Source organism: Talpa occidentalis, unplaced genomic scaffold (assembly GCF_014898055.3).
Source record: "Talpa occidentalis isolate TD23 unplaced genomic scaffold, MPIMG_talOcc4v2.1 talOcc4.4, whole genome shotgun sequence".
Lineage (NCBI taxonomy): Eukaryota > Metazoa > Chordata > Mammalia > Eulipotyphla > Talpidae > Talpa > Talpa occidentalis.
Genome location: NW_023604295.1, coordinates 98,730,913 through 98,749,540, shown reverse-complemented (window position 1 = coordinate 98,749,540; position 18,628 = coordinate 98,730,913). Strand labels below are relative to the sequence as shown.

The window sequence follows — 18,628 nt, the reverse complement described above, 5'->3', positions numbered from 1 at the left end:
AGCAATCAAAAACATGGCAAAAAAATGTTACCAATAGTTACCTCAGAGTAGGTGGGATTATGGTAATCTAATTTAATTCTGCGTAATTTTCCACATGTTCCAAATGATCTACTATGGGAACACATTTTTTTTTTTTTAAGAAACTTAAATTTTTAAACACACACCACACCCTCAGGTAAACTGATAGTTAATACACATACCTGGAATTGAATTAGTGGGTGATCACCAAACACATATTCTACTCTCCCACTGACTTGCAATACATAGTTATCTGGGCTAACTTCATCTTCTTTCCCATGAATAGTCAAACGCTTTTGGATTGCTAATTCATTTATTGTAATAGGATTCATAGAAGGAGATACTTGAAAGCTAAAAACATCCTAAAAAGGGAGTAGAATAACAGAAACAATTTTATAATTCATGCTGAAAAAAATCACACTTTACATTCATACTTACTACTGCATTATAGACAGTTGTACATAATATTTACATGATATACAATCCTTTATTTGATATTCCTATAAATATTCCCATTTTTTAAATATAAGTAAGTTTCTTTCAAATTTGTTCTGCTAATTTGCAAGTCATCTTACACTATACAGAGTGCTACAGCTCCCATCAGTGAGATTAATATTCAACTAAAGTTTATCATATGGTAGTTTATCATATGCATTTCCCAGTGAGCATATTTTTTTAGATAAGTTACAAAAAAACTGTAGTTGTTCAAATTATATGTTCTCATTGGTAGGAAGAGAGCTATACATTTACCAATTGAAACATAAATGAATGATTCTGTCCAATTTCACACACATGTAAAAAGAACAGAAATTTTAATAAGAAATGAAGAAAAACTTATGGTGGAATAGTATTAAATCTGTTCATCATTAATCCCAAAGGTATAGGTATTAAAGATTACTTAGTAACACCTAAATTCTCTTATAATCTAGCAAAATAATTTCCCTTCATATGACCATATACCAAAGACAAAGGAATGCTCACTACATCCCCCAAAGCAGCCCACTGCTACACTGGACAACTGTGACTGTTAGAAAATGTTTCATAGGGCCTCCCCTGGTGGCGCAGGAGGTTGAGCGCCACACTGTGAAGCTGTCTGCAGCCTCTGCAGTTCCGGTTCGATCTCAGCCAGGAGGCAAGAGTCCCACATGGTGCAGCAGACCACTTCCCGCTTCTGTCGCGCCCGCTGCTCCCCTCAGCAGTGTATTTCGTCAGTCTGCCTGTTCTGTTCCCCACTCTGTCTCTGGTGAATCCTCTCACCCTCCCACGCATCTGGCCTGTACCCTGGTTCTTGTATAAATAAATAAATAAATAAATAAATAAATAAATAAATAAATAAATAAATAAATAAATAAATAAATCTTAAAAAAAAGAAAATGTTTTATATAGGCCTGAAACTGATGTCACAATATGTTTCTCTCCATTTCAACCAAGTTATCTCAAATTTGAACTTTGTAAAGCTAAGCTTACTGAGTATTCTGATCTATTTTCTCCAGGATTTTTACCATTTTTCTTTTGTATTTTCCATGTATGTTTATGCCATATGCATCAAAGCCCACAAGCTAAAATCTATAGACTCATTTGACAAGTCATAAATCTCTCCTTTCCTCCCCAACTTCACTTCCCAATAAGATGCCAATGATCTTGTATCTTAATAGGCTGCCAATCAATCATCTTCTATCTCCAGTACCACTCTTCTGCTTCAGAGATTTTTTTATATCTCCCCTAAAGAGCAACAGTTTCTTATTTGATCTCCCTATCACTTGTATTATCCACATCAACACTAAATTTCATTTAGTTTAGCAAATAGTCTATCTTTTTTGTAAAGAAAATCATGATGAGATATGGCACACTTTCTAACATAAAACAAATGGTCATATTCTTCTCAAGCAATGCTACCCGAAAGAACTTTACTAAATAATGGAAATATTCTATTCTGTGCTAATACAATAGCCACTATCCACAAGTGACTCATGAAAACTCAATATGTAGCTAGCATGAAAGATTTTTAATTAATTTTAATTTAACATTAAATATACATAAATGGCTAGGATTTGCTGTACTAAACAGCACAGTTCTGAATATCACAGTGAAGGTTCCTTAATATTTCATAACATTATTCTGTGATTCCCCATTACTCTCTATTTCATAAATAAACTCCTCAAAAATACAAAGTCAGAGGATACTCTCATTGGATAGCAAGTAGCTGCAGAAAGCACAGAAAACGGAACTAGGCAGACACTGGAATTAATAATCAGGAAAAAATAGTTTTATGGATTTTAAGGATTATGTTTTAAAGATTAAAAACAGTTTGAAAAATTAATAAGATATGGAAAAAACAAATTCTCAAAATACAACTGGCAAGAATGCAAATTTGAAAAACAATTTGACAATGTCTATTAAAATTGATTATTTATATACATAAACCTACAGCTTGCAATTCTATTTCCAGGTCTCTACCAACAAAAATACATAGATTAGCATTATTCCAGGCAACAGCAATGCTGAACCTGATATGGTATGCATGTTTATACACATGTACACAGTAGACCCCTCCTTATCCCGGGTTTTGCTTTCCCTGGTTTCAGTTACCTTTAATGAACAGTGGCCCAAAAATAATACACACAATGAGGTATTTTCAGATAGAAACTACGTTCACGCAACTTTTATTACAGCATATTCTTATAATTGTTATGTTATTATTATTGCTATTCTCCTACTTTGCCTAATTTATACATTAAACTTTATCATCTGTACCTACAGAGAAAAACAGTATATAAAGGATTTGGTACTTCCAGTTTCAGTACCACCCCTCCCACTAAGGGTCTTGGAACATGTCCTGTATGGAAAAGGAGGGACTGCTCTATGCATATATGACATATGAAATTGAGGAAAATCTGAACACTAAGTAGAATCTGAGGATAAAAAGCAAAAGAGAAAAATCAAAACAAAGTATGAAAAACAAGTCACATATTAGGAGAGCTCATTTGCAGCACATTGAAGGAAAATTACACCTATATCATTAAGAACTACAAATCAATCAGAAAAATACTACCAACCAAAAAGCAAACACAAACATAACAGAAATACAAGTGTCTCACAAATAGATGAAAAGAAATTTATGCTCATCATGAATATAAGATATAAGAATATAACATGAACATAAGTTAATAATGTAAGGAAAATGTAAGTTAAGATGAAAATGGATATACATTTATACAAGGGAATTATGTACAGTACCAAGCACTCCAACCTTTTCTCCAAAGGCCTCTCTTAATCCCTGGATAATTCACATATTCTCTCAAAGAACTACCGGTATGTTATCATCACCCTTGTACATTTTCACCATATAAACTGATAACTGGACTGACTTGGTCAGAACTCAAATTGACTATTTTCTTCTGTATTTCAGCTTTTCAACAACACTTTCAAATGCTTCATGAACTATTACAACTTGTATAAGATTCATCATTTTCCTGCGTACTCAGTTATACTGTTCAATGCTCACTAATAGCTATAGATATGTATATATAACCAACAAAGACACTGCACATGTATGTGGGAACAGATTCTTTACTAATTTTTTTCTTTACATCATTGTAGTCCCTACAGCTCTCTCACCACCTTATCACCTGTGAACCATCACCACATTCCCTAGCGATTTTCCCATCTCCTGTTCCCCCGCCCCCAAGTTCTATGGTCAGCTTGCTAGTTTTGACCTTTTCTTGACCTAACACTTGGTATCTCTATATTTGTGGGAACAGATTCTTATGTTCAGCAGGGAGAGATACAGTTCACTAGTGACTATGTCTACATAGCAACTACAAAGGCAAGGAAATACTCTTGATGGTTTTACTCCACATGCTTCATTTTTACTCATGTTTCGGCCCATGCTTCTGATATAGCGTCTCTGCGATTCTCTCCAAAACATACTCCTGATCTGCTTGACCCCCTTTATTCTCCACTTCCCCTGCTTCAATTGCTGTCCCTCCCCATAAATATAGGTGACTATTTCAAATCACATGCGCCCTCCTTTTATGGCTAGAATTAGTTCATATAGCTTATTCTGGCTGAGAGAAGGAAATACTCAAATAGGTTTAAAATTGCTACTTCAGTTTACTGATATCCTGATTTAAAAATAACGCACCTAAACACTACGTGATTTGCACATCAAAGACATCTTTACAGACACATCACCCAAAGCAGTGATAGTGAAGGCAAAGATAAACAGCTGGGACTACATCAAATTAAAGAGCTTCTGCACAGCAAAAGAGACAATAACAAAAACAAAGAGAAACCCCACCAACTGGGAGAACATTTTTGCACCCAACACTAATGATAAAGGACTGATCACAAAAATCTGCAAAGAGCTGATGAGACTCAACAACAACAAAAAAAAATAATCCAGTCAAAAAATGGGCAGAAGAGCTAAAAAGAAACTTCTCTGAAGAGGAAATGCAAATGGCCAACAGGCATATGAAAAAATGTTCAACATCACTTGTCATCAGGGAAATGCAAATCAAAACTACCATGAGATACCATCATCTTACACCAGTGAGAATGGCACATATTAAAAAAACTAGCAACAACAAATGTTGGCGAGGGTGTGGAGAAAAAGGAACTCTTCTGCACTGTTGGTGGGAGTGCAAACTGGTCCAACCACTGTGGAGAGCTGTGTGGAGATTTCTGGACCTACTAAACATAGAGCTTCCATATGATCCAGCAATTCCACTCCTAGGTATTTACCCAAAGGACACAGAAACATCAATTCCAAAGAACACCTGCACCCCTATGTTTATAGCAGCACTGTTTACAATAGCTAAGCTTTGGAAACAACCCAAATGCCCAAAAATAGATGACTGGATCAAGAAGATGTGGTACATATATACCATGGAATATTACTCAGCATTCAAAAAAGATAAACACATGCAATTTGCAGCAACATGGATGGCGCTGGAAGGGATCATGCTCAGCGAAATAAGCCAGAAAGAGAAAGAAAAATACCGGATGGTCTCACTCATAACAGGAATCTAGAAAACTTAAATAAGGGACCAGGAAAATGAATAACTATAAGAAAGTGAAAATCAAAATCAACAAAAAACTATAAACCAGAGACACTTTTAGGGGGGCGGGGGCGGCAGGGGAGGGATTGGGGTCAGAATGGGGGGGCTGCAATTGTATGGGGAATATAACAATAAAATTTATTATTTAAAAAAAAATAAAATAAAATAAAATAAATAAAAATAACGCACCTATGATCTAACCACTGGAACAATTATTCTCTGTAAAACTGAGACTTAAAAGTTCCACAATTACATTTATCTTGCTTCTTAGGAGCCATGTTCTATAGCAGACTGATACTGATTATATGGTCATCTAAAATGTTGTATGTTTTTCACAGAAATTGCTGTCTGGCTTTCACCCTACCAACCCTGGAAAACAATGTTTAACCTAAAGGAATACTTGCTTACACTGCTTCTCATTATTAGTTTAGTGGTTCCACATGCTGTTTCCAATGCTAATGATCAGCTGTGATGGTAAAATGGCCAAATGAGTATTTTATAGAAGTGGGAGGAGCAAAACAGAAAACACATGAATGATGGACCAGGCTGCCAACTGCCCTTTATCCTTAGATTCTATTATTACGAGTATTTTGGTGGTAAAATGTTTACTCTTTTTTGATTGCTGAATAATATTCCATTGTGTATATCTGCCATTCACAGCAACATGGGTGGAACTAGAAGGAATTATGCTCAACAAAGCAAAAATAGACAATTATAAATCATACTGCAGGGGAGGAGGAGGGAGAGGAATCAGAGGGAGGGAGGAAGGAGCACAGCGGACTGGGGTGATGGTGCATGGGTGAATTGGTGAAGGAATCTCTATGGGGACTACACCTTAGGGGGTAGGGGGAAGCAAACATTCTTTAAAATGAACAATGATGTAAAATTTTTTAAAAATTAATATAAAAAAATAAATTGCTTCAATAAGTGAAAAATAATACAATGTTTACTCACTTATAAAATAATATTGATAATAAATTATGGTTTGGGTTTTTTTAAATGGTCTTACTTGCCTAAATAAGCTACAATATTTTATTTAGCTTCTCAAAGCTCTTTAATAGCTCATAATCTTATGGGTATAAACAGTCAAAAAGTCTATGAACTTCTGGTTAACCCCTGAGAAAATGGTTAGTCAGACAAAAAGAAGACAAGAGAGAGAGATGACAGCTATATTTCAGCTATCTGAATATTTGGTATGTACATTGTAAAGAAGTTTGAATGAATACCTATGCGTAACAGAGAAGTACAACCAGATGGGCAGAAGTCATAGCAAGCTATTTTGAATATTAAAAAAAAGTTTTAATTCAAAAGTTAAATATGGGCCTCCCCTGGTGGCACAGCGGTTGAGTGCTGGGTTGCGAGGCTGCCTGTCAGCCCCTGCAGCGCTGGTTCGTTCCCGGCTGCCAGCGAGGGTCCCACAAAAAAAAAAAAAACAAAAAACAAAAAACGAAAGTTAAATACATGCTTGCCCACAGTGAAAAGATTGCCACTTCAGAAGGCAGAGTGCTCTCCTTAACACTGGCTATATTTGGTCAAAAGCACAGGATATAAGGAGAGTGAAAAGAATTATTAAATAAAGAGTCTGACGAGGTGATCTCTAACCTTCTTTCATATTGAAATTCTACGGTTGCTTAAAATCCAATATGATTTCACAATAATTCCATGTCTTTTCTGTCTTCAAAACTTATTTTCACACATATTGTCAGAATGATGATTAAATTAAAAGCTGTGTGACTATCAATAGCAGAGATTTGACCCACATGGAACAAAATTCAAACTGACCCAGATGAACAAATTACCCAGAATCATTTAACAGTAAAATTCCCTGTACCATTTCTCCTAATGCTACAGAATTGCCTAAACAGTATTTTAAAATTTTATCTTGACACTTTATGATATCCAAATCTTGGCTTAAATTGAACTTGAATCTCAACATATCTAGGAATAGACAAATTTCCTTTACAAGATATCAGAAGGCAGGGCTTTTTTCACATTTGTCCTAATAAATACTTAGTAACATGCTGTTGGAAAGGAGGCAAAACTGGATAAAACCAGAAATACCTGGATAAAATCCTGGCTTTACCAATGACCAGCTATGAGGCCTGGCACAAAAAAATCAAACTTCTTTCCCTCTCATTTTATTCGCTGTAAAATGGGGATAAAACAAAAACACTTTATAAGGTTGTTGTGGGAGGTTGAAAATATATAAAAATACATTTCATAGTTCCTGGTACAGTACAAATGCTCATACAGAATGTCTATGGATAAGAGGTTTTAGTCACTGTTATCAGAATAACTAAAGAACAAAACATCCTTGAAATCCTACCCTAATTCTAAGGCAAGACCCTAGAGGATAAGATGAACACACTAGATACAAAGTGGAGGGTAAGTAAAGTATCAGGCTTTTCTGCTCTCCCACCATTAGGATTGATGACAGATCTGCGGTCCTGAATGCATGCGTGATGGAGAGCACCTCCAGTAGGGTGTGGGCATATGAGATGGGATTCACCTGGGCTGAGACACTAGGCTTATAAAAAGGAGGCCACGCGAGAACGCTGGAGAGCCTAGAAAAGAGTGAAGACTTGCTAGGGGCTGGGAGGCAAGCCCCCCTTGCTTCCCGAATACCCGGTAAATCCCAGTAAAAGCCTGCAAAAGCCACCAAGGGCTCCAGGACTATCCTTCACCCATCACCCATCTGCTTGGATCATAGAGATCCTGCCCTGTCCCTTCCTGCCCATACAAAAGGTAGTAGCATAATCTAGTTTGTAGAGCTATGAACATTCAGATGCAGATTAACTGTATGCACACTCTATTATAATGCCTAATTCCATAGTAGCACTTAACAGTCACAGAACTCAAGTAAAAATATGAAAGAGATCATTCAATCAAATCTTTCATTTTACAGATGAGAGAAAAATCACAGGTGGGTGGAAAGAGGGCTATATGTACATTCAAGAACATTATCTAAACCTGAGTTGGGAAACTCTACAAAGGACCTGGCTTTGCTGTCAGCAAATGATTCTCTTGTCCATATTCTTTCTTTCTTTAATCGTCTCTTTAAAATGCTTTGAGTTTTTCACATCCCTTAAGAATATAAAAAACATCCAAAACACTGCAGTCTATGGACCCCAAATTAGACCACCATATCACCGCATCAGAAAAATCATACAAATGCAAAGTAAGTGTCAATTTAGACTGTTAAAAAACTAAATTTATTTCCTTTTTAAACCTAAAAGTGTCCTTCATAATACTGTTTACTAGGGGAACAAATGCATCCTCAAACACAGAAGTCACATTCATTTAAATTCATAACTTTATTACAAACTACATACTATAAAAGTATAATACTACCTGGCAATTTTCAAAGTGAACAGCCACAATGAGCTTTCCTCCATAAAGTTTATCTTCTAAATTTTCAAGAATGGATGTTTCATGCTCTGGTGGATATGTCTGCTTTAGCCAATCTATCCAAGACAATCCCACAAGCGACTGAATCTTTTCCTCACTGAATTTGCGCATTTTTATTCGGAATTCGTTCACTTCAGGATCCTTCAAGGCATCAAATTCATGCAGACCTAAATGTATTTTAAAGATAATGATAATGAAAGAGAGTACAAAATATAATCAACAAAAAGACTAATTTGGATAACTGCTTTTTATCAAGTAAACAAAACAGTGCAGGAAGATATAAATTCTTTTGATGCTTATATTTAATTTTATGTACATTAATCTTTTGATATAAATAGCAATAGAAGAGCCAGCTTAAGTAACAAATTAGATGTCTAAAGAATAAAAACTTGAAACCTCTTAAAGAAATTGTTGGTAATCAGATTTATAAAGATAAAGACAAATTCATAGTACACATTTTATAGCTCCAAATGAAAGATGCAATTTCTCTTTACAAAACAAATCACGAGGCCTCTCTGGTGGCCTAGGGGTTAAGTCTTAGCACTATCACCACTACAGCCTGAGCTCAATTCCCCAACAGGAAGCTAACCTATATGGTACAGCAGACCTCTCCTGTCTCACCCACTGCTCCCCTTACCAGTGTATTTCAATAGATCTGCCTGTTCTGCTCCCCACTCTGTCTCTGGTGAATTTTCCCACCCTCTCTGCCCCTCCATACCTCTGGCCTACACCCAGTTCTTCTATGCATAAATAAATAAAATTAAATCTTAAAATAAAATCACACTGAAAATATCAGAGAAATGCTAAGAACTCTGAAAACTTCCCAAATACTGTATAAAGAGATTACCATATAATGAAATTAGTATGAACCTAAAACTCAAGTCATTACCTAAAACTTAGTATACTTACATTATATAACTTTAAGTACACCATAATTTCCCAAGAAGTTATAGGCCATGAACTATTCAAAAATCCCACAGACATATTCTTCGTTGTACTCAACAAAAAAACCTTCCCGTTTTTCAGTATAAAACTTTCTCACTGCCCTTCCTGTCTTTGAATCACTGCCAAAGACAAATTCCTTTACTAAAAAGCAAGCTCTGAATAATCCGCTCTCATAGGGGTTGCCTTTGTTTATTTCCATAAACTTATGGAAATAACGGCACAACTAACCTGCTTTCAGTACTGTTGTTTTGTTTATAATAATTAAGTAACTGGAAATAACCTAAAAATTAAGACCCAGTTTTACAAAATAAGATAATATCCAAATACTATGATACAGTGGTCTAAGTATAAATTAGAGTAAATTAGATCTATAGGGAGTTGTGTTTAAAGTTCCAAATTTATTAAATTTTAAATGCAGGGACAGAGCAGGTCTCCTAAGACTCCTTTCATGCATATTTAAGAAAAGGAATATATAATATGCATATATTTTGTTTTGGAAACATACCTGAGATTTCAATATTAATAGCATTTCTAGTGTTCAAGAGGGAAGCACAATGAGGCAAACTGTTAGTTTTGTTACATAAATTTATCAATGCCATAATTTGAGTAGCTACTATTTGAATATATACAAGGCAATTACTTATCTAAACAATGAACTTACTTGCACTGTCCATTAACTTTTATTATTTCAAAAATAAACCTTAGAATCAATGCATGGTAGTAAATGTGAAAAAATAAAAATGTTTAAATTGCTTAATGCAGAAAAGGTAAAATATTGAGGATATGGTAAGTTTCCTATGCAGTTTTTGGTCTGGAATAAAAACATATTACTCTAACTCGGTTGTGAATGGACTGTAATTTACGCAGACTAGCTAAAGCATCTTCTTCCCCATATTTTCAACCCAGAACCTTTTCCCCAGCAGTTCAATTCATAGATATTAGATATAACAGATAAGGAAAGAGAAATGCACCCAGTGATATACAGATCTAACAAACATCAAGCCCTTTCCTCCATTTATCTACTGAAAGTCATGTCTAATTCACTTTCTAAATATCTCCCAACTCCATTTACTCCTACAAATTACTGCAGCTATTAACTTTATCATGGTCATCATCAGCCCTCCCCTAGATTATTACATTAATTTTCACTAATTTCTCTATGCCCAGTCTTGACCCTAAAGTCTATTCTCCATTCTTCTCCATTCTTCAATTTAAATAATCTTTCTAAAATGTAGCTCTGATCATCTTATTCCCCTATTTAAACCCCCCTTCAATACTTCCCATGTGCTTCTTAAGAGTAAATTTCTACTTTTTATATGGCCTAGACAGTTCTGCGTCACTGGTCTTCCTGGTTGTCCTAGCTGTTCCCTCAAGCTATAAGCATTCTTCAATGCCTTGAACAGGTCATACTTGATACATGCCATTCCCTTTTGCTTCTCCCTCTTTTCCAAGCCCTTTCACCTATTCAACATCTAAATGGCTTTGAAGCCTCAGTTTAGCTATATGACCTTAGAGAGCTAATTCCTGATTCACCAACTTGATTTAAGTAACCCTCCTGGATTTACAGCAATTTATATTGTAAATGTCTGTTTACTGATCCATATTCCCCACTAGACAGTGAGTTCCAAACACACAAAACCACATTACCCAAGCTCCCTGCTGTAGTATAAACTATAAACACTCAACAAACACTGCTGAACTGCAACTGCTACAGCAGTATTTTTCAGTATATTATAAAGGATTCTGTTCACATAACTGTTAGAATCAACTGAAAAGTATAGATCTATATAATTCAACCCAGAGTCACTGAATTCCAATCTCTTTTAAGAAACTGATGAAGGGGCCTCCCTCATGGCGCAAGGGGTTGAAATGCAAACTATAAAGCTATCTGCAGCTACTGCAGCATGAGTTCAAACCCAGGCCAGGGAGCTACCCAGATGGCGCAGCAAACCTCTCCTGACTCGCCCGCTGCTCCCCTCGGCAGTGTATTTCAGTCAATCTGCCTGTTCTGTTCCCCACTATGTCTCTGGTGAATCCTTTCACCCACCCCCACGCCTCTGGCCTGTACCCCAGTTCTTGTATACATAAATAAATCTTAAAAAAAAAAAAACTGATGAAGCTTGCATCTAGGATCCAATGCAAACACCTCTTACTGCCAAAATAAGAAGTTAGGCTACATAATTTAATTTTAAAATAAGTTTATACATTACACTCAAATATAATTTAAAAAATCTATTGAGTGATATTAAATTTTATTGCATGAATGAGTTCATATTAAAGATATTATTAAAATTCTGCACATTACATATTTCTTTCAGTTTAAGACATGCCAAGGCTTTAGATAAGTATGGGAAAATAAGGTAGTTTTCAAATACTTTTTTTCAGGATGCTGTCAAAAACCTTCTGATGAAGATTTATTATGAATATTTGTAGAAATTAATGCAGGAGTGACATGTCCCTTCATGATAAAGGAAAAAAACAACAGTTCTTTAATTATTTAGAATAAACAAAAAATAAAGCAATCAGGCATACCATCTTTTAGGAAAAAGGTAATTTTAGACCCCTCAAGGCAGTTATGCTTGTAAAGGTTCTATTGTTTTCTTTTGAGAGGAGAAGGCAGCAAGCTTGTTCCTGAAATTAAACTGAAATAATTGTTTATTGTTTTCCCAGGAGACATGACCTCACCAAGTTCTGGTTATAGTCATCACATATAAATCAGCAAATGCAAAAATTAGCTTGCTAGGTATTTGAAGTAAAAATTCATTCTAAAAATATTAAAAAAGCTTACTCAACTTCCCAAAGAAATGTAACATTCGAAGTTATATGTATGATCATAACACAAGCTTTTTCTAGACATGCTGAAGATCTCAAGTACAATTTGTAAATAGGTAAGCATTTATAAACTATGTAATTTAATGCAATGAAACACCTGCATCTTCATTTTTCCAACTACAGACAGGCACACTGTTTACAAATAACTTTATGATACTGAATGAAATATGGTGCACAGTTCATAGAAAGAGAAATATAATTCTCACACATGATCACTGTGTTGGGTAGGGTAAAGTTAGGGTTTCCAAATTAAAAATGCAGTATACCCAGTTCTATATGAATTTTAGATAAACAATGAATGATTTTATTTAGCATAAGTACATTGCATGTAACATTTGGATCTCCAGTATTTTCATTTGTCAAATCTAACACACATAAAGGTAACTAATAGTAGCTAATGAATTCCTATATTTAGGAGATCAAGACCAGAAGGAGAACACTTGATATAAGTTTTTAAAAGACGGTAAATCTCAGAAGATACATACATAACCTTCACAAAAGCTACCTTTATCTTTGTTGTTAACCTGTTGGGTTATCAAATATTTAACTTCCCTAATCAGCAGATTCTGGTCTGTTTCCTTCCATAGGCATAAAAATACACAAAAGTGATTAATGTTAACACACACACACACACTAAACAACTTGGGAACACATAAAATTATTGTGGGTATTTAAAAAGTTTAAATAACTATGAAATTTTTAAAAATGTACTATGAGAGCCTCCCCAGTGGCGCAGCGTTGAGCGCTGGGTTGCGAAGCTGCCCACAGCCTCTGTAGCACCGGTTCGATACCCCACCACTGGGCAAGGGTCCCACATGGCGCGCAGACCTCTCCTGCCGCCCGCTGCTCCCCTCAGCAGTATACTTCGTCATTCTGTCTGCTCTGCTCTCCGCTCTGACTCTGGTGAATTCTCTCACCCTCCCGCGCTTCTGACTGTACCCAGTGCTTGTATAAATAAATAAATAAATCTTAAAAAAAAAAATGTACCATGACTGTTCTTGTCCTAGAGGATAAAATTATAATGATTTTTTTCTTACTAATTTTCCATATATTCTCCAATTCAAACAAAAAAAAAAAACTTTTCTAATGGGGAATTAAAAATCTATATATAAAAAGAAAATTTTTCGGGCCTCCCCTGGTGGCAAAGTGGTTGAGCGCTGGACTGCGAAGCTGCCTGCAGCCTCTGCAGCGTTGGTTCGATCCCCGGCCACTGGCGAGGGTCCCACATGGCACATAGACCTCTCCTGCCATGCCTACTGCTCCCCTCAGCAGTGTATTTCGTCTGTCTGCCTGTTCTGTTCCCCGCTCTGGCTCTGGTGAATTCTCTCACCTTCCTGCGCTTCTGACTGTACCCAGTGCTTGTATAAATAAATAAATAAATAAATCTTTACAAATAAAGAAAGAAAGAAAAAGAAAATCTTTGTAATTCCAGAAAAGAGACTTGTCTAAGGTGGGATATTAATATACCACTGACCCATGAGTTGCCTAAAATCACTATAGCAAGGGAGACACCTCTATATTTTTTATTTTGTTACAATGCTTTCTGGATTTAATTTGCAAAAATAAAGTGGATGTGATAGTCCTTTGAATCACTTCAAAAATAATTTTCATTAAAGATAATTTTAGTTAAGGAGTAAAATTTGTCAATAATATGGATTATTTATAGAAACCTCAATCACCTAAGGTCTCATTAGGGATAGAGAGGTATGTATAAATCGCATTTACACTACAGAAGCAGTTCATAAGAAACTGAGGACATAACTCTCAGAACAGGTCCTCTAAAACGATCTGAAATAAAGCTTGACAATCTGTCAAAAACCAATACTTCTATAAAATAAAGTCACTGGAAAAAAAATAATAAGTCATTGGATATGGCAACATCACATTGCTAAAGGAGTTTCTATACTTTCACTTTGATGTCTATACTTACCTTAACTCAGGTTGGTAACAACTGACAGACAAGCACTAGCCCACAGACAACATCTTGCAAAGCAATAACTTAAATAACACATGTTTATACATATACTAACAGACATCCTAAGAACTCATACTAAGTCTTTTAAATTACCTTTTCCTATTAGGACTCCAATTTTCGAGTCTAATTTTTCTCCTGGATCACAACTTCTTGTCACTAATTTGAGAACTGGAAGAAAAGGTCTGACATCGCAGAGTCTTCTTGTTTCGTCTTCGAGTTCCTCATATACCGCAGTTTGATTCACACATGCAAACATATAGGAGTCAATTTCCATTAGGAGGTTAAACATTGGGTAATTGTGAACTTGCTTCCATAACATCTGCCAGGAGGAAAAAGGAATTTTCTGAGATGGAAATACTTGCTCAAGTGTACAATGACATATCTGCAATGCTCTCTAGAGTTAGCACCATTTGTAAACCTCAAGAATTGAAGAAAAGTCAAACGTCTAGCAACAGGATTAGCTGAATGAATAATAGAATATTATAAAACTGTGAAAATAAAATAGAAATGCAGGGCCTCCCTGATGGCACAAAGGGTTAAGTCACAGTACTATGAATCTATCTGCAGCCTCTGCAGCACGAGTTCAATCCCCAGTCAGGGACGGCCAGGGAGCTAACCAACATGGCTTGGCAGACCTTTCCTCTCTCGCCCACTGCTCCCCTCAGCAGTGTATTTCAGTAGATCTGCCTGTTCTGTTCCCCACTCTGTCTCTGGTGAATCCTCTCAGCCACCCCCACCTTTGGCCTGTGCCCCAGTTCTTGTATGCATGAATAAATTAATCTTTAAAAAAAAAAAAGAAAAGCACTGTAAGATGAAAGCCAGCCAAAATACATTAAGGATTTTTTTTTGTTGTTTAACAGCTAATGGCAAAAGAATATGTATGGTATTAAGCCTTTTTAATAATATAATGGCTAATGTATAAAAAATATATATGTATAAACAAATTCATTCAAAGTGAACACATGTAAAGAGTAAATATCAATGGGTTCGTCCATATTTAATACTCCTGTGAACATAAATAGCTTCTAATTAGAAATAGAAAATTTAAGGCATGTATCATGAATCCTATACAAAATTTATGGGGATTTTTTGTTGTTGTTGGTTTTGTCCAGCATTCACCAGGGGTATCTTTTTTTAACTAACATGGCTCTGTCACGATAGAAAGAGATAAGCTCTTGCCATCTCCCCCCAGGTCTCCTGTATAACACATCATGTAAAAGTCACCATAGAACTGTAAGGTGAGATAACATAATTTAACTGCAGTCAGTACAAAAACCAGGAGCTGAAGATAACAAACCTGGGTTAAAATTTTGGCCAATCTTCATATACACTAGCATAATAAAAGAAGAAATTAATGCTAGTCAACAGAAAAAAAAATAGGTAAACTGGACTTTGTCAAAATTAGAAACTTTGTTACATCTAAGAACATTATCAAGAGAGTTGAAAGAGCAACCAACAAAATGGGGAAAAATATTTATAAAAAGTATTTGATGAGAGTTATATCAGCATAATTCAGGAGCCCCCTTGACTTGTCAAAAAAGAACAAACAACTCTCAATTCAAAGTAAATTCAAAAATGGGCAATGATGTTAAAGACAATTCTACAAATGGCCAACAAGAACATGAAAAGATGCTAGCCACCATTAGTCATCAGGGAAATGCAAATAAAAATGACAATGAAATACAACTTCTAAGGATAGCATTTAATGGAAAATAACAATCATTAACCAAGATGGAGTAAAACTAGAACCTTTGTTCATGGCTGGTAGAAATGTAAAATGGTACAGTCACTGTCAAAAAAGTGTGGCAGTTCCTTAAAAAAGTTAAAACAGAATTACCATATGATCCAACAATTCCACTTGTGAGTATATACCAAAAATCAGGGATTAAAACAAATACAAGTACAATAATGCTCATAGCAGCTTTACTCACAATAGACAAAAGATAGATACAACCAAAATGTACACCTAAAAATAAACAAAATATTCTATATCCTACAGTAGAATATTAGAATTCTCATCTCTCTAAAGAAAAACCTTGGGAATGAGTAAAGAGGTTGTTCAAAGTTGTGGGTTTTAAAAAGGTATGTCATGCTTTTTCTTAAAAATATCATTACACCCCATTTACATTTTGTTTTAGCTATCTGAAAAACATTAAAGAGAAAGTTGACCAAAATAGTAACTCCTCCAGAGTCACCATGAAAAGTAGTGAGGGACAGGGAGGAGAGAAGGGGACGAAAGAGGAAGGAAAAGGAAAGAAGAGATAATCAAACAAAAGTCACAAGAATAAAAGTATGAGAAACAAATATCGTAAGTATAAAGATTTTAACTTAAAAAAAAATCTTTGACAATGTCAACTTCCTTTTAATAACCTGAACGAATATTTCCAGCTAGCTAACATAGACCAAATTTTTTTCTTAATTCAGGTATCATATATAGATTTAAAAAAAAATTAAAAGTGAAAGAATAAGCCCACCAAGATATAGCATGTACCAAAATCTTTAAAATATAATGACCTCAGTTTGAACACTGCTCAATTAATCATGACTTAAATTTAATAAACTTTTCTGTAACACAAAAACACCTGCCTCTAAGTGACATGTAAGTAAGCTACATTTATAGAAATTCACTTATCAACATACCTGTTTAATAAAGGAAATGGTAGCTTCCCGAGGTACCTCCAACTGAATATAAATCCCAGTGGGCAAAAGGAAATCCACGGGTATGGAGCCATCAGATGCGATCTGTGAATCCACTGCCCAGATGTCAAGGATGTCTGCCATAGCAGGAGGCATTATGAAATGGAGGCACATTCATAACCAAGGGACCCTAAAAATCAGTAAGGAAAACTTAGTTAAACTGATAATAAGCCAAATTTTATACTAAAATATGTATGTAAAGTCTACCAATCTCTCTATAATTAGTCCTTGGATTTCAATACAGCCAGTAATGTAAGGTTAATTACATTAAATTGTTTAATTAAACAAGAATAAGTCACTAGAAATTAATTATTGAATTATACTTTTGTAATCACTACATAAATAGTATACTCCATACACTAATACAAATTCCACATAAGTAGATCACATGTGAAAGTGAAAAGTTTAAGGTACTGAGAAATCCAGTTTGGTATTAGTGTAATTTTCATCTGAGTGAGTTTAATCCCTGGCCAGGGAGCTGACCCACATGGCGCTGCCACTGCTCCCCTCCTCGCCACAGTCCAGGCCTTGTGTCACAAGTGCTTATTGGCTTCCTGGTGCTAGACCATGTTTACACATATGTTAACACTCCCCATATCAGGGCCTCCCTGGTGGTGCAACGGGTTAAGCACCACACTATGAAGAATTCTGCAGCCTCTGCAACACAAGTTCAATTCCCGGCCAGCCAGGGAGCAACCCACATGGTGGGTGAGTCTCCTGACTCACCCACTGCTCCCCTCAGCTGCGAATTTCAGTCAGTCTGCCTGTTCTGTTCCCCGTTCTGTCTCTGATAAATCCTCTCAACCCCCACACCTCTGGCCTGTGCCCCAGCTCTTGTATGCATAAATAAATAAATAAATAAATATTTAAAAAAAAAAAAAACACTCCCCATATCAAATCTCTGTTCCAAATAATTAATGAAGGTAAGTTCTTTCTTTTATTTATTTATTTTCGGATTAAGACAACTTCAGTTAATAAATGTAAAAAGAATGAAGGGGTAATAAAAGAATTAGAAAATGACCATTTTGCAATCTCTACCATAAAATAATACATCTAGGCAATGGTTATTAGTGGATGTTTTAAATTAAAAATTACAAAGCAAGGCAAAAGCATGATGAAGAACTTTACAATGAACACATCAGGCCAATACTACTTAAAATCTTTGGGTAACTATATATATTACATTGTTCATTTTTGCACAATGTTTGATTTCTCCTCTCAGGTGTAATCTCCATAAAATTCCTAACACCAAGTCACCCACGAACCATCACCACTCTGGATAATCTTCGTGTCACTAAATGTGAGACCACCAGACATTATTGTGTCTCCTCCAGTAATGTAACAGGAAGTTCTAAGCATTATCTATAGGATATATTTCACTGAAAAAAAAAAAAAAAAAAATGAACCAAGTCTCAAAATCTGATCTGTTGGCCAGTTTAGAGGAAACTAGAGAAAACAGAGGAAAGTTAAGCACTTCAAGGAAGCTCTCATTCAAGTCCAGAAAGTGGAGTCATCAATATGACAGTTAACAAGAAAGCAAATTAATCATTAACAAGAAAAGAAGAAAAAAGGGTGGTGGAATGGCTGTTAAAGAATAAAAGATTTCTTAGGAGACTTGACCAAATCCACTGTTGATTTAAACAAGGTGGGATATTTAACTATGAAATGAATATGACATGGTTTTAAGAAAATG

At 35.4% G+C, this 18,628-nt stretch overlaps 1 protein-coding gene across 2 annotated transcripts in view; it reads right to left on the bottom strand.

Moving 5' to 3' along the window:
• PIK3CB (phosphatidylinositol-4,5-bisphosphate 3-kinase catalytic subunit beta) overlaps positions 1-18,628 on the bottom strand; it is a 152,057-nt gene that overhangs the window by 70,187 nt on the left and 63,242 nt on the right. Inside the window, exons 3-6 of one of the 2 annotated variants that reach the window (XM_037525893.2) lie at positions 16,879-17,065; positions 14,332-14,557; positions 8,430-8,653; positions 201-380 (exon numbers count right to left, since the gene is read on the bottom strand). In XM_037525893.2, coding sequence (XP_037381790.1) covers positions 201-380; positions 8,430-8,653; positions 14,332-14,557; positions 16,879-17,049 — 801 coding nt within the window. In that variant the 5' untranslated portion in view covers positions 17,050-17,065. Of the gene's footprint in view, positions 1-200; positions 381-7,139; positions 7,210-8,429; positions 8,654-14,331; positions 14,558-16,878; positions 17,066-18,628 lie in introns of those variants that run through there. The other variant, XM_037525894.2, reaches the window with a different exon arrangement.